The sequence below is a fragment of the Typopeltis vanoorti genome, chromosome 21 (assembly GCF_054136105.1).
Source record: "Typopeltis vanoorti isolate ZY-2024b chromosome 21, IOZ_Tvanoo_1.0, whole genome shotgun sequence".
Lineage (NCBI taxonomy): Eukaryota > Metazoa > Arthropoda > Arachnida > Uropygi > Thelyphonidae > Typopeltis > Typopeltis vanoorti.
In genome coordinates this window covers 56,727,342-56,752,940 of record NC_143569.1, presented here as the reverse complement: position 1 = coordinate 56,752,940, position 25,599 = coordinate 56,727,342, and the positions used below count along the sequence as shown (strand labels likewise).

At 36.1% G+C, this 25,599-nt stretch overlaps 1 protein-coding gene across 1 annotated transcript in view; it reads left to right on the top strand.

Moving 5' to 3' along the window:
- zip (myosin heavy chain 10) overlaps positions 1-25,599 on the top strand; it is a 517,797-nt gene that overhangs the window by 309,946 nt on the left and 182,252 nt on the right. Inside the window, exons 19-22 of the mRNA XM_090411020.1 lie at positions 6,243-6,351; positions 6,825-6,956; positions 16,965-17,185; positions 25,176-25,290. Coding sequence (XP_090267146.1) covers positions 6,243-6,351; positions 6,825-6,956; positions 16,965-17,185; positions 25,176-25,290 — 577 coding nt within the window. The remainder of the gene's footprint in view (positions 1-6,242; positions 6,352-6,824; positions 6,957-16,964; positions 17,186-25,175; positions 25,291-25,599) is intronic.

The following is a 25,599-nucleotide window of genomic DNA, read 5'->3' as shown; positions in this document are numbered from 1 at the left end:
TGGAAATTTCACCAACAGTCCAGCATTATTGTGATGTTAAGTTATATTTGATGATTTCAGGTTGTCTTTTTCTTTATAGGTCTTCATTTAGTTTTGTCTTATGATACATTTTGATAGTCTCACTTGGGCTTAAAAAATGTCTGAAGTAATGTATTTTGTATCCCCAAAGGTTTCACTAATTTTGCATGTGAATTGGAATGCTTTTTATTCATGATGGTTGGCACTTCATTCTTAGAATTGGAATACCAACTAATCAGTAATAACATCTTCGAAAAATGAGGAGAGCATTTGTTGGTCATAAAAGCAAATTTAGTCTTGAAAATCTTTTTCCAACATTAGTCTGTTTTCATCTGCAACATTTTCCTATATCATCACTATACCAATCAAATAGTTTTTGATATTTTTCTATGTATTATCTTATTTTCTATTTCTTTTGTTTTAACTTGGGACTGAATAATTATCCATTGAGGCAATTTTACAGGAAAAAAAATTGAAATCAACTACAGCCTACCTTATATAAGTACAGAAATGATCATGAGACTGTTTCACACCCAAGTGATTTTCTTAAGAAGAAAAGCCTAAGTCCATTATTACATTAATCATATGCTAATAATGTAAGCTTTAATCCCAGTGAGAGGGAAGGGAAAAAGGAGAGTTTGATTGATTGCCAGTTTATTTTTTGTATATTACTATGTTCTGCAACATGGAATACACCAAATATAAAATATAATTCAGCATTTAAAATGAACTAATACATCCTGACTTAAATGCAGTTCTCTATAAATTAAATATAGATTATTATTATTATTATTATTATTGTTTCGGGAAACTCCAAGGAGTCGACAGACTCATCGAGGGAGGCCCTAACATCATGTCTGGAACAACTATTCAACATTCACACAGTATCTATCATATCTTGCCTTGAACTCATTTACAGTTGTAGCACCCACAACAGACTCTGGAAGCTTATTCCACTCATTCACCACTCTCCAAGTAAAAAACCTAGCTCTAACACCCTTGTCAACCACGCTCTTGCCCAGCTTCCATGCATGGCCCTAGTCCTCCCACCACCAGTCATATTTTCAAAAATATCTTCTGGATCAATCTTATAAAAACCCTTCAGTAATTTGAATGTCTCAATCATATCACCCCTCCTTTGCCTATCGTCCAATTTCTGCAACCCACAAATCCTCAACCTATTCTCATAAGGTTCATTCCACAGTCCTGCTATCATCTTGGTCACTCGTCTCTGGACCCTCTCCACTTCCTCCCCATCACGAAGAAACCCTGGTGCCCATAACTGGGCACAGAAGTCCAGATGGGGTCTTATCAAGCTCGATACGGAGGAACAACAACTTGTTTGTCTCTGCATGTTAAAGTATTTTTCATAAGCCAAGTGATTTGGTGAGCTGTTTTAGTCACTTTTGCAATGTGCCCCCTAAACTTCAACTCCCTATCCACCAACACTCGCAAATCCCTAGCCTCATCAATCTCCTGGAGTACAGTTCCACCAATGCGATATACTGCTGCTATTCTTTTCACCCCAAAGTGCATAACCTTACACTTTGCCACATTAAACTGACATCCATTTTTCCTAGCCCAGTCCTCCAAACCATCCAAAGCATCCTATAAAATTTTGACATCCTGTGCACTCACAATTGTTCTACCCAACTTTGCATCATCAGCAAACAAGTGAACACTTCCTCTCAAATCCTTTCCAATATCATTGATGAACAAATTGAAAAGCAGTGGTCCAAGAACAGAGCCCTGCGGCACTCCACTAGTCACAAGACGTCTTTTTGACTCCACTCCTGAATAAACCACTCTCTGGTATCTCTCCTTCAACCACCCTCCTATCCATTTTTCCAACCCTATATCTATCCCCATCTGCTCCAGTTTACTGATTAGGGTTCCATGTGGTATCCTGTCAAAGGCCTTGGCAAGGTCCAGTAGTATCACTGTAAACCCATTACCCCTATCCAGTTCAGCCGTCACTGTGTTATGAAACGTGAGCAAGTTACTGAGGCATGATCTACCCTTTACAAAACCATGTTGTCCCCCATACAATATCCCATTTTCATCTATCCAATCCTGTATTCTTTTCTTGACTAATTTCTCTAAGACCTTGACAATGATTCCTGTTATGCTAATCGGTCGGTAATTTACAACAGCAGTCTTGGAACCACCTTTATGCAGTGGAACTATTTTCCCCTCCTTCCACCCACTCGGGACTAACCCGGACCCGAGACTCAAATTAAACAAAATGGTCAAGGGTACTGACAATTCTTTAGCTGCTTCTCATACGACACGAGCTGGTATACCATCCAATCCCACAGATGTATTGACATTGAGGTTATGCAATAGACTACTCACCTCCACTTCATTCACCACAATTCCCGTATAATCTACTGGTTTATTCATTTCTGCAATGTCACCACCTGGATGATATATTCTTGCAAAGTGCTCACTCAGTAACTCAGCTATCTCAACTGATTCGGTTACCTCCCTACCATCGGCATTCTTTAAAATCATTCTGCCATGTACATTTTTCCTTTTACTTGCTACATATCTAAAAAACTGTTTAGGATTCTCTTTAGCCTGCATGGCCAATGTTCTTTCGTAATCCTGTTTTGCTTTTCTTACCACACTCGTCACCCTTCTGGCCTGCGCTTTATACCGTTCATGTGCCTGCCAGTCACCTTTCTCCTTAAATTCCCTCCATAGTTGTTTCTTTTTTTGCAGCTCAAGCTTAATGGTGTTATTCATCCATTTAATCCCTACTTGATTTATTATTCGGACTCTAGGTATACAGTCAGCCATTGCTTCATGCAAGCACTTCCTAACTACCTCCCATGCACTATCAACTTCTAGTCCTTGCAGTTGTACATGCCATGGCACTGAGCCAATCAAACTCCTAAGCTTGTCATACTTTCCCGCCCGATAATTCCACATGTACCCTGTCTTAATTGAAAATTCTACACCTTTAGCCACCTCCCAAGTCAAGACCCTATGATCACTCTCACCGATTGGTGGCAATGTGGTCATATTTGTTACAGCCAAATCCTTGGATGTAATTACTAGGTCAAGCACTCTCTGACCCCTAGTATTTTCCATTACATGCTGTCGCAGATAGTTATCCCTTAATAACCGCATAAAATCCAATTCCTTCCTCCCGTGTGTCCTCTCCTCACTCCAATCAATGCGACCATAGTTGAAATCTCCCATAATAATCACCCTCCTTCCACTCATTTCTTCTATTTGCTTGTGCATACTGTCACCACCATCTTTTCCATCACCTGGTCTATAGCAGCACCCAGTTGTATATTTAGTTTTGCTAGCCACAATCTCACACCAAATGGCCTCAAATGTGCTCTTTTCTCTATCCTGCAATTCAACTTCTATTCTCCTTGGCTGTAGCTCATCAGCTATCATCAACAATACTCCTACCCCCATTTTATTCTCTCTGTCATTCCTGAACACACTATACCCATCACATTCAATCCCACTAGCTATATCATCTACAGTCAGCCATGTTTCACTAATACCAATAACCTGTGGTCTGGAAGTGCCAACCATGGCCAAAAACTCTTCCTTCTTGTTCCTAATACTCCTAGTATTAGTGTACATGAATTTAAGATCCCCATTAGCCCCAACCCTACCTTGATGCCTTATATTAACTATCCCACTCTGGTTTGTTGTCCTTATTTGCTCTAGCATATTATATTCATTCTTACATTCAACTGCCTCCCTAAGGACTGTATATCTACTCCCCCCCTTAACAAATCTAGTTTCCCTGAATTTGCACATCCACTACATTCAGCAATACTCTCTCAAGTCTTCTTACACCATAACCATTCAAATGCAGGCCATCCATCTTATATAGATCCTTTTGCCAATCAAACTCACTCCACACGTCCACAAATTCCACACCACTCGTCATACATAACCCACGCATAAAGTCATTCGCAATTATGGCCCTCCTTTTAAACATTTCACTGTCATACCGTGGCAAAAGACTAATCATTCTAACTCTCTCACTCTTTTCTTTTGCTACCTCAAACAATTCATTCAGGTCTTCTATCATTTCCATTTTATCTCCTTTCAAATCATTCGTACCTGCCACAACAATCATTTCTTTCACCCTTTCCTTTTGCTCTCTAATAGACTCAGTTACATCCTTTATGGTTGCACCAGGTTGGTACGATTTTGTCAAATCCTCTACTAACACATCTTGTACTAACGAGTCTCCATACAGGACTCTATCCTTCATTTTGTTCATGTTCACATTCATATGCCTATTTTTCCTGTCATACCTTTTATTACTGGTTGGTTCATTCTGTCGACTTTTGTTCATGCACTCTAGCTGCTGTTTTGCCCTTTCTATTGCACCATTCAACAATGCGATCTCACTCAATGCATCTATCTCATCTTTTTTATTCTCTGAGAAACCATTAATACTATCATTCACACTCTCATAATTCTCATGTACAACCTTGCTGTTTCTTGTCATATCGCTATTTTCTTCATTCTGAAGTTTGACAGAATTATCACACTCACGATCCAAAATACACTTCAATTCCTCATTCTCCCTACATTTTCTACACACATTCAATCCTTTATTATCATCTATCCACACTCCGACCGCACTTCGTAAGAGCGTACATTTCACAGCTAGTACACTGACTCATTTCTTTTATACTACCATTCTTTGATAAAGATGGCGAACCATCATTACTGGCTGCCATTTTCCTTCGTACAGGTGCCATAATTATTGCAACGTGTTTTATCAAATAATAAGTTATAACACACCAAAAACACACAAATAGAAGCACTAAAATACGCAAGGCAAACAAAACCACGCAATATTAAGTAATTTTATCAACGATAACTGAAAATAATACTTATCTTATCAGGAGCTTGCACGAACACTACACACTACGATATATAGATATCATATAGTTTGAGGTCTTCCTTTATCATGTTATATGTAAACTGATGAGAAGGCATATTACCACATATGGTGGCGATGCAGGTTTTATAATTTGAAATTAACAAGATTGAAAATTTTAGAATGTTGTTATACTTCTAAATAAATCTGCTAGAAGTCTGCAAGGTTCCTTGACTAAATTGAATAACTGTTGTAATAGATATAGTATGAAGATCAGCAATATCAAGACAAAGACAATGAAAATAGGCAGAAGCATTGAAAATATCAACTGCATTATGAATGGAGAACCTATAGAACAAGTGAAACATTTCAGCTACTTAGGCAGGATTTTTAGTGAAGAGGGTAAATTAAATATGGAAATGGACAACAGAATCAACAAAGCTGGTATGGTAGGAAGTCAACTGAATAAATTTATCTGGAATAAGAGAGAAATTAGTCAAAACACTAAATTAGCTGTATCCAAGACAGTGCTCAAACTAGTTTTAACTTATGGATCTTAGAGCTGGGTCAGAAGTAAAACACTTGACCAAAGACTTGAGACTGCAGATATGAGAGTCCTTAGAAAGATTGGGGACATGAACAGATGGCATTGATGGCAATATCATATTAAAAACGAGGATATTAGGAAAGAACTTGGCATTGTCAGCTTTCAGAAATGTGTTAGCTGAGCTAATCTCAGGTGGTATGGTTACTTGAACAGAATGGGCGAGGAAAGATTAGTAAAACAAGTGTTCTCTGCCAGGTTGCCAGGAAAAAGACCCAGAGGAAGACCAAGATATAGGTGGATTGATATGGTAAAAAGTGCCTTAGAAGATAGAAATATAAGATCTGATAATGTTGGAGTCTTGACAGGCAATAGGCTGATTTGGAGAAAAACTGTAGATAGGAAGTTAGTAATGATGTAAATTTTTCATGTAGTACATGGCAGGAATTTGATGATGATGAAAATTTTTGAAGTCTATATAATGGTGTGGTGTGTTTGTTTTGTGACTTGACTTGGAACTTTATTCCATTCGAGAACAAGGTGATGTATCTATCCTGAATGATACATCACACTATATGTAGCATTTCTTCCTTTCAGAGAAGGTCTCAAGACTTCATATACTATTACCTCTTAAAACCAGCTAAATTTATTTTAGGCATAAACTTCTTAAATAACATTAAAAGCCTTTATTTTTCTTTGAATTGTCGCATCCTTTTGGTTTTATCAGCAACATAATATGCTGCTAATAATTTTTTTAATTTAGTTTTTTTTAACTTAATTTTTTTGTTTTATCTTAACTTTTATTCATAGAAATTACCAAAAGCGTCTCCAGCAACTGAGTGCAATTCGTATTATACAGCGCAATTGTGCAGCATATCTGAAATTACGACATTGGTCTTGGTGGCGCCTGTACACTAAAGTAAGACGATTTTATTTATTTTTCTATGTTTGAATTTTCTTTTGCAATAGAAAGAACTGCATGAATGTTGCAAATGTATTTTACTTCTCTAATGATAAAGCCAGTATGTTGATGTGCCGAGAGACATGTAACCGCTTTTTTTAAACTTCAATTCACGACTTTTTTTCTTCAAACTGACATTCACAATGTAATGTTTAACTGTTTACAATAATATGTAAAATTATTGTAAGAAATAATGGAATTATTTTTTTCTCTCAAATATGATATAAATGCTGTATATTTTGGCAAATAATAGTGACTTAATGAAATTAATGAAAATTTCAACTTTTTCAATGGAAACAGCTTTTATTGTATTACATTACATAATAATTGTAGGGATTTATCTTTTATACAGTTATGTTTTATATTCAGTTTACTTGTGAAAGTGATATTTTGTCATAATCTGAATTAATATCTTAATATAATTTTGCTAGGTTAAACCCCTTCTTCAGGTCACAAAACAAGAGGAAAAGTTAAATGCCAAAGAAGATGAGTTGAGGCAAGTTAAAGAAAAAATGGAGAAGGTTGAAATGGAGGCTACTGAAATAGAGAAAAAATTTCAACAGGTAAGTGTTAATACATTTCAGACAATGAAGTGTCTTCAGAGCATGGAGAATGAAATATTTGCTGTGCTATTTTTAAGGAATGCTATCACAAGGTTATTTATCCCCCCCCTCCAAGCTTTTCCTGCTAACACCATTAACTTTCTTTTTTTCCTCATGATCCGCCACACTATGTTTAATCAGAATGAGAGTAATAAAATTGCTTTGCATACAAAACCCCATGATGGTACTATTCTTAAATTTGAAAATGTAAAAGGATATTGTATATAAAAACATTCATATCTCACATGCATCATATAACAGGAATTATAAGTCTTGAAAGTTGATGCTTTCATGAAGATTTATTCAGTGGACTTGATTTTTTTAATGCTATTATTATTTTTACTATTATTATTACGTGACACTTCCAGGGAGTCCAAAGACTCATCGAGGGAGGGCATCTACTCCACCACTCAATTCACCAACTACGACGGACTACAACCACTTTCATCATATACACCAACGCCATCTACCGATGACCACCACTAGTATTTTCACAGACAATCACAAACATCCATGCCCACGGCGGGATTCAAACCCGCAGCCTTTTGGATGGAGAGTGGATACGCTAACCATCCATCTGGAATTTGATTCTCTGACCAGGCCTTCTGAGTTCTGCAGTGTAATCACTATAAAACTTTTATACCTCTATATCTGAGCATTTCTGGTTGAATATCATCTACTCCAGCTGTCTTTCCACATTTCAAATATTTGATGGCTTTTTCTACTTCAAGTATTGATTCTACTGTTTGCATTCTTCTTGAATGCAAACAGTAGAATCAATGAACCAAGTAGAGTCACTGCTTGGTTCATTTTATAGTCTTATAGTAATTGCTGCAGACATCTAGAATATCCTCATCTTCAGTTCATCACTTTTATCACCTTCGATTACTTTTACAGTATCTGTCTTCCATTTCTAAGCTTTAGTAGCCTCCAGAACATTTTGCCACCTTCCTAATATTTTCTGTATTCTTACTGAAGTCTTCCTATGACTTTCTTCCTATGAGCTTAGCTCTCTTCCATTTTCTCTATATTCTTTTACTGCATCTGCCATCTTTTCTTCTTTTATGATATTTTATCTTATTTTTCTATCCTTATAGATATCTTTGCCATGTGTCTCACTAGCTGAATCCATGTTTTCTTCAGAGATTGCCACTGAGACTCCACAGTTCGGATCTTTTCATACTGTTTTATTTTTCTTGAACCAATTACTATTAACAAAGTAATAGAAAAAGCAAATAAATATCATCTTTCTGCATATTTAGTGTTCATAGATTTTGGAAAAGCCTTTGATTCTCTATATCAGTTAGAAATAACAAACAGTTTAAAACCACTTCAACAAATTACATTAGATTATTAAAACTCAGCAGCTAGTATAATAAATTTAGTTTAATCCTTTATCCAAGTGTGAGCAAACAAAGTTTGCGCCTGAAAGTATCTTCAGGACTGGGGTAAGGTGGTACAACACCAGGGCAACTCGTTGCAAAGGTGGAGCAAGATACCAACACTCCTATCTCAGTATCTCCCATAATGCAAAACACATCTCCTTGCAGATATGTCTAATGTTGTGCATTAAGGGAAGGGCCACTACCCAGACCAGTTTCGACCTTTATTGAGGTCTTTTCAGTGGGAGCCAGGCCCAAGTGGAGACAAGTGGAGATACCAGGCAGAAGCATTAGCAGGTCATCTCTACCTATAGGAGTTGCCAAATGGTGTGCCACCCTTTTTTAATAAGTTACTCTGGATTTAGAGAAAGATGTTGAAAGTTTATTTTTCACTTAACTTTCATCAGCAGCTAGTGTAAATCTAGAACATCAGGCAAAGGAATTTGATATTGGAAGAGGAGTAAGGCAATGAGATCCTGTATCACCCAAATTGTTTTTTGTTGTATTAGAAGTCTTTAAGAATGTCTCACAGGAAGCCTTGGTATGATAGGACAGAATTGAAAACAAGGACCACGATTGCCAATGACTTAATGAGAAGACTTTGTAGGAGGAATGGTGTGCAGTTTATAGATGTGTGGAGTTAATGTGATGGACAAAAGATTCTGTATATGCCTGATGGACTGCACTTAAATGGCTATGGAGTTAGATGTTTTGAGAAAGTGTTGTTCAATGAGAGTTTGGAAGCACAAAACCAGTGAAACTAGAGATATTAGGGAGAATGAAATCCGGCATATGTCTAGCCACCTTTGGGACAAATGAGTCTGAGTGCAGGAATGACTATGATGAAATAGCCACCCATGGATATATGGATGCAGGAATGATCAAACAGTGGGTAAGTTCCTAGTTTCAAATCTGAATAGGCAGGTAATGACGTTATGGGAGGGATAACTGTTGTCCCAATGAGTATGTTGAAATGTATGTACATGAATGCCTGAAGTATCAGAAAGAAAAGAGTTTTTGGCATTGGTCAGCTTGGCTTGACCAAAAATTATTGGTATCAGCAAGACCTGGTTGTCAGAGAATGATGTAGTTAAAAGGCTCAGAATATAATGGATATTGCATTTTCTGAGAAGATAGAGGAAATAGGTCTGGAGGAGGAGGAGACGTTATTAATGATAGCTGAAGAACTTCAACCAACAAAAATATAAGCTAAGGAAGATTGCAGATCTAAGGTAAATGGTTCATTTGTGGCTGCCTAGCATGAGATAGGCCAACAGGATAAAATATATTGTTTGTTGCTGGTTATAGTCCCATGGCTAGAAGAATATGTATATGACATGCACCAGCAGATTAGTGCAATGAATGCCTAATCAATTATCCTGAGAGATTAACAGCATATGATGGAGGGGACTAGAGGTTCGAGAGTGTTTCATCTGGTAATAACATAAGATGACCTATTTATAGCAACAGTAGCAACTCTACCTCAGATCTGGGAAAGTGACTATGCAGTCTTGTCCTGGGAGGTTGCTCATCATGTGGAATTTTCAGTCAGGGTTTCTGTGGAACTACAAAGCTGGCAATTATGACAAACTTAGAAAACAATTTGGAGCAGTGCCACAGCATAAGAAACTATGTGGAATGAATGTCATCATTACATGGGAAGTGGTCAGGAATTGTTTGAGTGAGGCGGTATCAGAATTCGCACCCAAGGTCAGGAGGATAAACTGAGTAGGGATTAAGTAGATGATTAGCAATATAAAGCAAGAGCTGCAAAGAAAGAAAGAAATTTGGAAGGAATATAAACAAAGTTGATCATCATCATGATCATGCAGCAATATAAAGCACACACACAAGAAGGGTAACAATTATGATAAGAAAGGCTAAATCAGATTTTGAGAGAAAATTAGCTAAGCAGCCCAAAATAAATCCATAAGAATGTTTTGTTACATAACAAATAAAAGAAAGAATGATTATGAAAAGATAACATTACTTAGTGCTGATGGTAGGAAAGTGACAGAAGCAGAAGAAATAGTTCAGTTACTAAGTGATCACTTTGCAAGGGTATATCATCTAGGCTTTGCAGTGACTGATGTGAGAATTGAGGTAGATGAACTTGAGATACTCAGTATATTGAAAAATATCAATGTATATACATCACTGGGCTTGGATGGTATGTCACTCATGTGCTACGGAAATGTGCAAGTGAATTGTAGTTCCTCTGATTAAGTTGTTTAATCAAAGTCTCAGTTCTGGCATGGTTCCAAGAGTGGAAAATAAGATAATTCCATTATATAGTGGTGGCTTCAAGACCAAAGTAGCAAATTGTAGATTTGCTGCTATTTAAGATTAGTATCTCTGGAGTGGTGATTTAAGTATTGGAAATTTTGATTAAAAAGTAAAATTCAGGAACGGATGGTTAGGAATATGGTATTGTATAGGGGGAAAGCATGGCTTTGTAAAAGGGAGGTCCTGTCTCAGTAATTTATTCATATTTTATAATAAGGTGGCAGCAGAAGTGGATAAAGGAAATGGCTACATTGCGATACTACTGGACTTTGCAAAAGCAAAATACCACATGAAAAATTATTACATAAGTTGGAGCTAATGGGATGGATATGAAGTTGGTGGCATGTAATGGGAGCAGGAGGCTGATAGATTGGCATCAGATGGTGGTGTATGTGGAATGGAATCAAGAGAATGAGTGTGATTAGTAGAGTTCTTCAGGGCTCTGTACTAGGACTGCTACTCTTTAATTTAATTTGTACATTAATAATATAGTAGAAGATTTGAAGGTGGAAGGGATATTCAGTTTGTTGATGATGCAAAAGTGAGGAGGGCAATATAGGGTGTACCAAAAAAATATACACACTTTGAATAATTATAAATACAATGTTTAAGATACATCTAAGTTTTATAATCCCAATTAAAGAAGACAAATATAGAATCTTTTTTGTTATCACAAGTGTTTGAACTAATGGCCATTCTGTTTCAGGCACTACTGATAACATGGACCGGTGGAATTGCAAACATCATTGGGCCCATTCTTTTTCAGTAGCTGCTTTCAGTTCATTGATTGTTGCAAGTTTTGCACCATAAATCTTATCTTTGACATGTTTCCATTAAAAAAAAGAAAAAAGTCCAGTGGTGTTGAGGTATGGTGATTGGGGGGGGGGTTCAGATTTTCGTCAAGATAGTTAATGAAAATATCTTCCAAACATTCTCTCAAAAATGTGGCATGACAGATTCCTGCAGCAATTTCAAATAAACAGCACCAGTTCCAGTGTTGTCAACAAGAATGGTCCAATTAAGCCCAATGCTGACAATTTATTGTAAGCTGTGCCCTGGTAAGATGTGCAGAGGATGCACAGTTTTTCAAACTGTGCATCCTCTGCACATCATCTTCATTGAGGACATGGAATAATATTGGAATAATTTTTCCAATGGACTCACTTCAAGATGTGATGAATGCTGCTTTATTTTGAAATTCCTGTCTCACGAGCTGCTTACTGAACAGATTTTCTTGGAGACTGGAAGTAAGTTTCCAGCAGCTCATTTTCTCTTGTGGACATCCACTGTCTTCTGGAATGCTGCTTCTGGACATTTTGAACAGTTCCACCTGCATCAAATTTATCTCTAATTCAAGTAATAGTGAGTTGCATTGGTGGATATCTTTGAAACTCCCTTCTGAACTATCTTTGCATTTCACTTAAGTTTTCACGCTTCCAGTAACACTTTAGGATAAATTTCCTTTCCTCAAAGTTTAGTCTAATTTCAGCCATTATTTCAAATCAGTTACACCTGAAAAGAACAGATTTAGTGAGTTATTGGCTGTAAAATTGTGTATACTTTTTTGGAACACCCTGTAGTTGATAAAGGTGACAAAGATATCTTGCAGTTGATTAAAATAAATTGGCAGTGTGGGCAGAGAGAGACTATGGTTGTCAATTTAATGTTATAAAATATAAGGTAATGCATTTTGGAATGAAAGGATCACATCATTTGTATCATATTGATGGTACTAGATTACAGGAAATTGATGCGGCTAGGGATCTCGGGGTGAGGGTGGATAGAGATTTGAGATTCAGAGGACATATTGCAAGGGTTGACAAAATAGCTACTTCAAGATACAAGTAGGAGACTACTTGGATCTTGAAGAACACACTGACAAGTAAAGATAGAGAGGTTATTATCCCTCTTTATAAGGCTATGATTTGGCCACATTGACTACTGTTCACAGATTTAGTCACCTGTATTTCTAGGGGACTGAGAAATGGTGGAGAGAATTCAGAGATGAGTGACCAAGCTCATGACAGGCCTATGAAATGTTCCCTATGAGGATAAATTGAGCATGTGTGGTCAATTTATCAAATCCCCTCTCCTCTGCAAGTCAGCTAAACTCAGTTTAGCTGACTTGCAGAGGAGAGGGGATTTGATAGAAAGTTACTAAAGTCATTCTATAAGATTAACACAAGAAATTTTTAGTACATAAGGAGTAGGGGGGGGAACAAATGGTCACACTTGGAAGTTGTTTAAGAATGTGATTAGTATGAGTTCTCTACTTGGAGAGTTGTGATTGAGTGGTATGGATTGCCAGAGCTGTTTGTAAGTGCCCTCACTGTGAATAAGTTTGAGATGTATGACAGGTATTGTGTTAATGGATAGTGTGAATCTCCAGTGATAAGTCTTTTGATTCCATGGAGTATGTGTATAAAAAATAATAAAATTAAAATCAAACTGATGACAAATTCAGATCAAACTGAGCTGAAATTAATAGTTAATCATACTGAAATTGTGGAGGACTATTTACCATGGTCAATTAGTTTTAAGGACAAACAAGATAAAGAAATAAGCAGAAGCAAAGCATTTTGGCTCTATAATGATTATCTGGAGATTTGCCTATATGCTTAAAAAGATCTATGAAAGTGAGACATGAGCAGCAGCTAAAAAAACAGAGAGAGAGAGGGTTTTTGTGTGGTCTAAATAACCTTGGAGAGAAGAATGCTCCACATAAAAAAGGGAGGGGATGGAATAAGAAATGCTAGAATTAGCGTAACTGGAGTAGAAGACATTGTGCAGTGGACATAGTACACAAAAGGTGGGCAGAATTAAGCACAGAATGGATATGAAGAGAATGAAAACTCGTCAAAGAACAAGGTCATGGTTTGATATAAGATTATGAATATTAGCTAAAGACAGTAATAAATTTAGTTTAATCCTTTATCCAAGTGTGAGCAAACAAAGTTTGCGCCTGAAAATATCTTCAGGACTGTAGCAAGGTGGTGCAACTGTTGGCAACTCAGAGCAAACGTGGACCAAGCTCTCATCACTCCTTTCAATCATTTCTTCCACTGAGGCATCGATCTCAATCGAACTTATCTATATGCCAGATCTTACGTATTCTAAAGCAACAGATTAGATATGTAAGCTGTCATACTCGTTTAAAATTTGAGATGGAAAAGGAAACTTCCATGAACATTGATTTTCATGATGTAAATTTTGTTCCTTGGCATTGAAGATGTCTTTAGTAATTGATGATGGAACACAAAATACAATAACAGACGTATTAAAAAGCACTGTCATAATGTGAGAAAGACAATACTCAGTTAATTCCTAATTAATTAATTATAAACAAAATTATGCATGCACATATAATAAAATATATTAGATGTTTACAAAAGATTGATAAAATATTTCTCATAAAGGGAATAACTTTATGAAGGCCAATAAATCTGTTTCAGTGTAGAAGAGTCTCAACTTTAAATGTTGTATAAGAATTCTCCTTCTTGTATAGGAGTTTGGTTTTCCTCCAAAGTACTCTGCTTGGTTGAGAAAGATGATGTTCTGGTAAGCCAGATTGCTCAGGTTCATGGTATTGGATATAAAATTTATGCTTCTTGCGGTAGACAGCCCCAGATCTACTGTATAGGCTATGGGAACAAAGGACCTGGTAGAAGCTTGAAAGTTGAATGGAGGAATCCTGTCTTTGGGCAAAGAAAGGAAAGAATGAATTCTCCCTGTCAGGATGAAAGGATTCCACAATATTGAGAGACCTCAGAACTTTAGCAGTACATTTATATTCCTTTAATTTATATTCCTTTAATATAAGAATTCAGAGAGATTTCTTCTTTAGACCTAGACCAGGAGCTTAAAGCTGAATGTTTTGATAAAAGTCAGAAAGGTAGATTTCATATAATTCAGTTCTTGGTGTAAAAGGTCCTCAATTCCAACTTTTTGACTTGGATGATAGTGAGAATTAGCATGGATGTAATGATCAGCATGCATTTCTTGATGGATAACTGAAAATTGCAAACTGCTAAGCTGATAACGAATCAAAGTTTTAAACTAGATGGAGAACTATTCCATATTGCAAATATGTCATCAGCACATCTATACCATACTGTAGGTTAGGAGATGTGCTATTATGAAGACGATCTTCAAAATGCTCCATAAAATAGTTTGGCAAGCATAGGAAAAGAAGACTAACCATTGTTGTACCTTCAATTTGTTGATATAATTTATCTGGGATACTGAAATAACTGGAATGCATAACAAAGTCAAAGTGTGATGATGCCTGGGGTAAAATGTTTAAGTAAGTTATCTTACTTAACCATTTTACATTAAACATTAGAAATGTTAGTGAAAAGAGTTACTATATCTAGGCTAATCATAGTATCTGAAAGGGCCTAAATGAAAACACACATTTTATTTTTAAAATCCAAAAAGTTCTTAACATGTGAAGCAGATTTTCCAGTGAAGGTAGATAATATTGCAGACTGGTACTTAGAAATCTTATACGTAGGGCAGCCAGTGACCATTGCAGGTGTTAATGGAACACTGTGCTTATGGATCTTTAGAAGACTATATAATCTGGTTGGATGAACATAAAAGATTTTAAGTTAATTCTTTAATTCATCATCTTAGGTGTTAGCAATACATTTATTAATTTGGCTGATAGTAGGATCGGATGAGAGAGGATAAGTAGAAAAATCACAAAGTATTAAGGAAATCTTCTTGAAGTGTTCTTTCCTATGCTTTGCCCTTGGTCAACTGTGTCAATACTGAGATTATTTTTCTTTGGAGATTTAAGAGCTTTTAATTCCAGAGAATGTTAGGTTAGAAGGTAGTCGTTTCCCTTTGAAAATAATCACAAGTTGAAAGCAGACTTTGTTGGCAGTCTCAAAGAACTGAATGTGGACCCTGTCTATAAGATGAAGAAATTGTATTATTGAGACAAAACAAAGGAACTGAATTCATGCAGTAAGGAATTGTTTAGAGAACTGCAAAGCCAATCAGTTTCTCTATGTATTTTCTCTTCATGGATAACTTTCTGAAGCAGGGTAATTTTTCTGATAATTGTTTATACTGAGGTAGGACAAGATTCTTTATTTAGAGAGTGATTTTATTGGAATGCCTAAGTTGCTAAATTCTGGATAGGATTAGCAGAAGGATTTTTTTGGGTATCAAACCCAAAAAAATCTAACCCAAAGTTATATATTTTTTATTATTCTTGAAATTAAATTTGTGTGAGAGAAAGAGAAAATGCATCTCTTACATTTTTTTATGTAACTTATTATATTTGTATATTTTATTAAACAATGTTTCTTTTGCATTACATTATAGTTCTTGTCTTATTTAAGAGAAAAAGATAAGTGAAAGTAATATGAGATTTTAAAAGTTTGGAGAAACTAGGATTGTTTCATACATATATTGAAATGGAATGAAGTATTTAAATAATACTCATGGTATAAGCCTGACTATTAAGGTGTGGGAATAAACAAAAATGCTAAGAAAATATGTATAAAATTACATATTCTTCATTTTTAAACAGCAAGATGCTGATAGATTTATATACTAACATCTAGATTTATAGTAAATTTTATAGTAGATTTATAGTAAAAACCTTTTGAAGACAAATATAAAATCTGACAATATTTGGATTCTTAAAGAACAGATTATTTTGGAGTAAAGTTAGGAAATTAGTAGTGATGTAAATTTTCATGTAGTACTATCATAATATTCTGAACTACCTTCAAGGGTACAAATCAAGAATTTGATGATAAAGAATTTTTTAGCGTAGCAAATCCCTTCCTAATTAACTTCATTTCTAGCATTAATCTGTTTATTTTTATTTTCCTGTTGTAATTCTACTTGAAGTGTAATCAAAACACAAAAATCTCCTGGTTTTGGAAAATAATATTTCAGCAGCACAAATCTTATTCATTTTTCTATGATTTATAGAATACAGAAAAAAAATCTAAGATTGACATCACATCACCAAAAATGACCAACAAGATGCACATACTATTGATTCTGAATTGCATATACACAGAAAATAGTTTCTGTATATCCATTATTTTTTCTTATATGATTCAGATTCTTGGTGGGGGGAAGAAGGGCTCTATTACCTTTACAATATGGAAAACAGCTTTCTATAATCAGTTCAATCAAAAAATAAATAATTGGTACTAAAACATCTCTTTATTTTTAAGTCTGTCATTTTGATTTAAAGCAATTGTTCTATTCAAAGCACAATTGTATGTTTTTAAAGCATTTGTAATCAGTGAAAAATTCATTATTTCTATTATAGATAACAGAAGAGAAAAATATGTTGGCAGAACAGTTACAGGCTGAAACAGAGCTTTGTGCTGAGGCTGAGGAGATGCGGTTAAGGTTAGCGGCTAGAAAACAAGAGTTGGAAGAAATATTGCATGATCTTGAAGCTAGGATTGAAGAAGAGGAGGAACGCAATCAGACATTAACATCTGAGAAGAAAAAACTACAACTCAACATACAGGACTTAGAGGAACAGTGAGTTACATTTTTATGTATTGCTTTTTAATATTTATTCTGGAATAAGGTAATAACTTAGAATGTGTTTGCATTCAGGAAATACTTGAATAGCTATTTTATTTCTGTAAGAGTTTTTTAAAAAAAAATAGAAATTGTTAACAAAGATTTGTTATATCAGGAATTATTTAAGGTATATATTGTATTCAGGATATATATATTGATTAGCACTGATTGTGCATCCTTCATTTTTCTGGCTATTAACATTACTTTTTTATGTCATTCATACCCTGTTTTTCTATTTTAGTAAACTTCCATCTTTTGCAAAAATTGTTCTCTGAGATGTCCATCTGAACTAGTTACATTAGAGTATGCCATTATACCATATTGACTTCTGTATGCTCTAACATGAATCTTGTGAGAATTAATTTGTTTGAACTTATCAGTGGTATTCTAACATACATTCATTAACCTTGCAAGTATCACTCTTCCCAAGCTCAAAACTTAGAAATAATCCCAAATTAAACAAAAATGTGTGTGTATGTGGTATAAAAACAACAAATTCACTAAATAGAATAAAGAACATTGTAAAGTACTTTCTGCAGTACATCAGAATGATTAACTGGTTTAGTGTGTGTTAACCAGTTTTAGTGTGTGTGTGTGTGTGTGTGTGTGTGTGTGTGTATGCACATATACTTGTATCAACCCACACACGAGGTCACACAGCATTATAATACAATAATGTTGGGGGTGTTTTAGAGATAAAGAAAGCATCTGTTAACACCTCTTGAAAAGTTGGGATTACGTTATTTAGGGAAAAACTTTATGGTGAAGAATGTTCCAAAGAAGAGATGTATTGAATGAAGGAATATGAACAGTTTATCAGTTTAGAGTTGAAATGGATATTGACTAGTGGCTGCTCACATTCTTACTTGATTAGAAGACAATGAAAGAATGGTAATAGTCAGTTCACTGTCCATCAAAGTACCTATTAAAAAAAAAAATGCCTAATGCATAAGCAGAACATCTATGAGAAAGTGATTTGAGGGTGTCTGAAAGAGGGAGAGTTGCTAGTTAAGTGGATTACCTTCTTTTCTATTAAGGTCAGACAGACTTAGGATTTATGTAAACAAACAAAGTTTGCTTACAAAGAATGAAACATAAAACAAAAAAATTTTTATTTTATTTTTTTCTTTTGGAGGCCATAAGCTAGATGTAAAAGTCTCAAGAGAAAACTGATCTTGACTAGCAATTGAAACATTATCAAAAGTAAGATCTTTCTTCTAGTTAATAAGACTAGACTGCTTCGATATCATTGAATTGAAATTCGTTACATCCTTTTCATCTCAGCTGAGAATGGTGAGATCTTTTAAAGCACTGCAAATGGAAGATAGATCTTGAAGTTTGAATCATTTGAGTATATTACAATGTTTTTTCTCTTCTTCTCTTGAATAAATAAATCTGATTAGATAAAGTCATCCATCATGACATGCAGCGAACAACAAAAGAAGCTGGTGATTTAATCACAAAAGCCAGGAAGACCATAAGATAGTAGCTTAGTAAGTAGGCCTCTATGCCAGATGCAATCAAATGCCTTGGAAATATTTAGAGTAACCATGTGAATTCTCCAAACTTTTCCCAAAGTTTACATCCAAAGGGTACTGTCACAATCTCTTGTAGAACGAGTGATGGAATCCATATCAGTAATCACTAATTAATTGATGAATCTCCAGGTATTGAAGAAACTGACTCTTGATAGGAGAGAATATTGAGGTGAGACAATAGTTTATGGGATAGTAGTTTAAAAAGCTGACTTATCTGTCCTTTTAGAGACACTGAGTAAAGGCTTTTTTTTTAATGCTGTTGGCTAGATGCAAGATGAGTAATAGTTTGTATAGGTGATGCAGGATTGGTGGTCATTCTGGAACACAAATTTTAGTAAAGTTGATGGATGTCATCTAGACAAGGAGATTTATTAACATGAAGATTGTTGAATTTATCTGGTGTCTTGGTGAAAGATAAGAGGTGTGATTTGAGAAGTTTGTTATAGAAGGAAGTGATTTTGCATTGATTGTCTGTACAACCATTACGAAAGCGCTAGAGGAAAAGACTGATTCTAAGAGGTCTGCTGTATCTTTAGGTGATGTCGCAATGGTACCATCAGGAAGTCATGTTGGAGGCTTAATGGAATATATACAGCACTCAGAAAGGATTAAACTACTCAAATTAAGTGGATATTGAATCCAACATTATTTCAAACTGATTTTAATGCTTCCAATATTTCGTCTGTCACTGAGGCATCTTCAGGGATTATAAAAAAAAAAAAAACTCGAATACAACACTAAAAGTGAAACACGTGGGTGACTCTAAAGTGCTATCTAGGTGGTGCGCCCTCTATGGGCATTTGTAGGTGGCCTAGGATGTAAGGTGGGATCTCTGATAATTAATGTTTCCCAAATTGGGAAGTTTTATGCAACCATATTTATTTAAATTTGGCTAGTTTCTGAGTGCAACCACAGATTCTAAAAATAGTCCTTTATTGAATTTACTGTGGTGGGGCATGGTGGTTTTTCCCAGGAGATCCTGTTGGTTGTATCAAAAACATGGTCTGCAAAACTAGATTGACCATAGATGTGATTGCAGATGTATGATTTGTGTTCTTCTAAGTAGATGGTTGCTTATCTACCTGTCTGTCCAAAGTAAGCCAGCTTGCTGGAACACAGTACTTTAAACTCCAGGTACTGAGAGAGAGAGAGAGAGAGAGAGAGAGAGAGAGAGAAGGTAGCTGATCTTTGGTAGAACGTTTACAGTGGGGCTTAAATGACGCTGTGTGGAGGTTGTACTTTTTTAAGGACCTGGCTATTTTTTCTGATGTGCCACAGACGTAGGGTATGGTGATGGCATTTCTGAAATCCTTCTGAAGAGATGGCCAGGGAATGGGAGAGGAACTGATTATTTTTTTAATGCTGTAATCGCTGTAGCTATTGGAAATGAAGGTGTTGTGTATGTGGTTGAGTTTGGTTGAAAGGGCTGGAACAAAGATTGTGGGCTCTCTTGGTTAGAGTTTTAATAATGCCATGTTGTTGAGAGGGGTGGTGGTGGTGGGAGAGTTTGTGAATGTATTTGCCTGTGTGAGTAGGTTTTCTATATACAGTGAAGGAAAGGTTACCATTAGGAAGGTGTGTTACTAAGGTGTCTATGAAGGATAAAAACTATTGTTATTTTCCTTTTCCATCATAAACTGGATTCTTGGATGTAAGATGTTGAGGCAACTGAGGAAGGAGTTTAATGTGTCTTGGCCATGAGGCAAAATAGAGAGTGCATCATCTACGTATGTTAGCCAGATAGAAGGTTTGAGAGGGGCTTGAATGACACGAGGTGATGACTTCTTTTAATCCTATGTACTATGACACGTGCTGTGTGATCATCTGGGACATATCTCTGTTGTTTGTGCACTGCCAGAGAAATGTCTTTGATGTTATCACCCTCTGCCACATAAGTTGTGTTGTCCAGTAGCACAATGATAGGCTATCACCCTTAGGTGTCATGAATTAGTATATGTGACATTGTTCTCTGTGAAACATTAATTCTCACGATATCACTTTCTGTGTTCTCACAGGATTATGGCAGAGGCGTGCCTTCATTGCCCTAATAAGTTGTTGTATCCTAACGCAGTGTGGTTGACCAGTTGTCAGATACATCTTCTGTTTCGTTATAATGGCTTATAGTCTCATACACAAATCATACTGATCCCAAGTGTTTTTAACATGTTGAAAATAACAAATGGCTGCATTCCAACTTTGCACATGCTATTGCAGCTGCACAGTTCTCATAATCTTCCTACTGCATGTTAACCCATACAGCTAGACAACTCTCTCTCTCTACTGATAAACATACAATGTTGGCTGTGCAGTTCCACTAATGGAACTGAGTTTGCACCATTCTGCGGTCATCACAGTGGTGTGCAGAAATTGTAACAGTATTTATGGCAAGACTGTCTATAACACTTGTTTTGAGATGTAGTATAGGCAAGTGAGAAGTGGAGTTTTTGACTTAAGCCATTGAACATATTTTGAATTTCTATCTTGGACTGTTGGGGCACAGATGTCAGAAAGCAAGGGTTGTTAAAGATTAGGTGTTTGCAGTAGAGCGTGGAATGAATCCCTCATTCCATCAGTGATTTTCATTTATTCAGTCAGAGATAATGTTTGAATGAAGAGAGAAACAATAATTAGACCATATTTTTTTATTTGATTTTTTATGACACAAAGACATCAAAGGTCATGCCAGGACACAGGTCACAGCAGTGTATATGGTAACTGGTTAGCAGGACAATCGTAAACTTCCATGCGCAGGATATCCAGCCTCTTGGTAGGGAGCAGATATGCTAACCACTCGGCCAACCAGGCCAGTTTGGACCATAGAAAAGAGGTACAGGAATCCCTGAAGTGATCCTAGTTGGCACTATTGTTTAACCATAGAATATGAGTCTGAAGTTGGGTATGGGAAGTTCATTCTCTAGAAAAGAAATATGAATAAGGTTATGGTGAGAGTTGCTAAGAAGAGAGAAAGCATCTACAGCATATTTGGATAATTATTTGGTTGTTTTGAAATTGTAACCAATGCAGCTAAGGATCTGCTGTATTATATCTGTAAATGTCTAGTAGAAAAAATCCTGGCACCTCTGTATGAGACCAGTTAATGGGGGGAGAGATGTCCTTATTCGATTCTCCATGCCCTACATGAGATTGGAACCCTAGTCTTTCGAACTAAAGGGTATTGTCAATACCAACTGAAATATAGAGGCTGATATTTGTAGCAAGAGAGCATTAAGAAAAGAATTAAGGTGTTTGATTAGCGATGAGGATTATGTGGTTGGCAGGTGCACAATTTGTGTTGGATCAAGAGTGATAGCAAATAATTTAGCTTCCCTTCCAGGAAGTGAAGTTACAGGAAGGAAGTTACACTTTAGGCGCCCCGTACAGTCTAGGAGTGATGGGATGTGAGGATTTAAGTTTTCGTTTGAATTCTTCAGGCCAAGTATTCATGTTACGGATCAGGAAGTTTGTCTCATTGTGGTTCTTCATTGTGGGATCTCTGGTGAGGATTTTGTACGTGGAACTGTCAGAATACTTGGCCTGAAGAATTCAAACGAAAACTTAAATCCTCACATCCCATCACTCCTAGACTGTACGGGGCGCCTAAAGTGCATAAAGAAGAAGTGCCACTTCGTCCGATTGTGGATGGCAGGTCATCCCCAACGTACCTATTGGCCAAGCACCTAGCGAATTTACTTAAAGGAAAAATTAGACAAACAGAGTCCTACTTAAAAAATTCTCAACACTTTGTGGACAAACTAAAAAAACATAAAAATTACACAAACAGACATAATGGCCAGCCTAGATGTAGTGTCCTTGTTCACGAATGTACCAGTAGAAGAAGTAATGAACATTATCAAAGATATCTTTCCTGCAGATATCACAAAGATGTTCGAGCATTGCCTACAATCAAATTTTTTCAAAGTTAACAACAAGATATACAAACAATTAGAAGGCCTAGCCATGGGCAGCCGTCTGTCGCCACCATGTGCAGACCTTTTCATGGAGAAATTTGAAGATGAAATATTCACCAGCATTACTCCTAAACCTTCTATATGGTGGAGATATGTGGATGACATCTTCATCATATGGAAAGACAACTTAGAAAGCCTACATCTGTTTGTTAACAGAATCAATGCACTCCACAATAAAATAAAATTTACTCTAGAAGTAGAAAATAACGAACAGCTACACTTCTTGGACTTACTAGTAAAAAGACAAGGAAACAGCATCAAACTGTCGATTTACAAAAAACCAACGGATGCTGGAAGATATCTACATTACTCTTCTAACCATCATAGGTCACAGAAACACAGCATCATCCACATGCTAAGAAATCGAGCTAGAAAATTTATCTCTGACGAGGAAGAAGTTCAAACAGAACTGTCTCAAATAGCTACAACTCTATCACAAAATGGTTTTCCTAGACACATCATCAACAAATTTCTATACATAGATAACCAACAAGAAAGAACAGTCGCCCAGCATATCTCAACGGCAGTCATCCCCTTTATAGGTTCAACTTCAACAAAAATTGCAAGATTGTTACAGGGTTGTATTTAAACCAACAAATAGCATAAGACAGGTCCTAAGATCCCCTAAAGACAGTGTGCCATTTTATAAATATCCAGGTGTGTATAATATTCCATGCACGTGCGGTCTTTCCTACATCGGACAGACTTCGAGAAGCCTGGAAATAAGACAGAAAGAACATATAGGCGATGTTAATCACAACAGAACGATCACCTCAGGATTGGCACATCACTTTTCAACCTCGAACCACACTATAGACTGGAATAACAGCTCCATGCCCTACGTAGACGAGGATTACAGATATCGAGTATTTAAAGAAGCGGCAGTTGTACTACGTACGGGAAGTAACCTAAACAGAAATCAAGGGGCCATTCTGAACGATACCTGGAAAAATCTAATTAACTCCCTCAGTTCAACAGAGCTACAGTACGCAAATAATCATATTACGCGTTTGCATGTAACGCGTGTTCATGATGCTGAGTAGTTATGTCACGCGAACGTGTCACCCTAGCTACCTAACAGGTACTAACGGTTCTTTGTATTTTGAAACCTTTTTTGCATTTACCTCTTTTTTGTACTATGCAAGCCTTGAGAAAGCTGGTCAGTTACTAGCGAAACCGGTAGGCAATTTGTAAGAGCTTAAGTACGTTGTAAATATATGGTCTTTGTAACAATAAATCTTTATTTTGTAATAATTTATGACCAAAACATGTACAATTTAAACAGTCTGTTACTTGTCAAGACTCCAACATTATCAGATCTTATATTTCTATCGTCTAAGGCACTTAAATAAAAAATAAAAAATGATGGTACAACATGACAAATACTAGAATATTAATTATAAAAAAAAATTAATGCTTTCCTATGTTTTGGCAACATCAGGGATCACAAAAAACTATGTGCATGCAGGAACTCACACTGAGCAAATGGGGGAGGGGAACTATGCAACGGAGCAAAATGAATCTGTTTGGATAACAGGGCCTTAATTACTGAACTTGACCATATCCTTAACACTTTCTTAGCCAATGGTTATACCCCCCCCCCCCCAAAGTAACAGCAATCCCCCTTCAAAGCAGAGATTACTCAAAATCTATCACCATTCCATATATCTGGGGCACATCTAAAAAATTAACAAAAATCCCAAGGAAATATGACCTTACAACCAATTATGTTACAGACCACATAAGAAATTGGCATCACTTATCTGTTCCACCAAAGACCAACCATATTCCCTAAACCTTCCAGGTGTATACCAGGTCCCCTTGCAGTTGTAAACTGTCCTACTACAGCCAAACAGGTAGAACAGTATCCAAACACAAGGACTACATCCGGTTTCACCAATACGGCCACTCAGGACTTGCTGACCATGTTATGGACAACCACCACAGGATGTGCTGAAAGAATACCGCTCTATTACACCATAACAAATACAAGTATAAAAGACTGTTCATTGAATTGGCCTCAGCTTCAAAAAATTTTCCAAACCTTAACAAATTTGGGTGCATGAGATTACCCCAAATCTGGGAAGCATACATTTTATGAATGCTAGCCCAAGGCCAAGATAACCCAATTTATTCTACTAGGGACACTGTTCAGACTCTAGGCCTGATTTCTGTTGCTTTATTCAGCCTCATTTGCTCGGTGTTAGTGCCTGCATGCACATATCATTTGTTTTTGTGATCCCTGATGATGGCAATGTAACATTGCCGAAATATAGGAAAGTATTAAAGTTTTTTATATTAATAATCTAGTATATGTTATCATTTCCTGAAAAATTAAAAGCTATGTATAACCAATGCATAAGCTTATCTACAAGAAGCTAATATGTGATCTATGTGACCCTTGTCTCATGTAAAAACTTAGATAATTTTGTAATTTAGACTGGAAGAAGAAGAAGCTGCTCGACAGAAACTTCAGCTAGAAAAGGTTACATTGGATTCAAAAATAAAAAAAGTTGAAGAAGATTTTGCAGTGCTTGAGGATAGCAACCAGAAGGTATGATTATTGATTAGATTTTATGTATAGCATTTACTAAATGAACGAAATAAATTGCTTTAAACAAAAGAGACACTGTAGCATTACTTTAATTGTATAGTGCTAATATACACTAGTATTAAAAGCAAAGTGAGATTCAATAACATTTGAATCCTGTATAAAATGTACAACCATTGAGCACTTTTCAAGTAGATAAATTGATCAAGCGAAAACAAGCATGGTATTTTGCTTTGTTGCCTTCTTCATTACTTAGGAGTCAAACATTCAGAAATTATTTCAAATTTTGACATTAAAACTTCTCCTGGAACA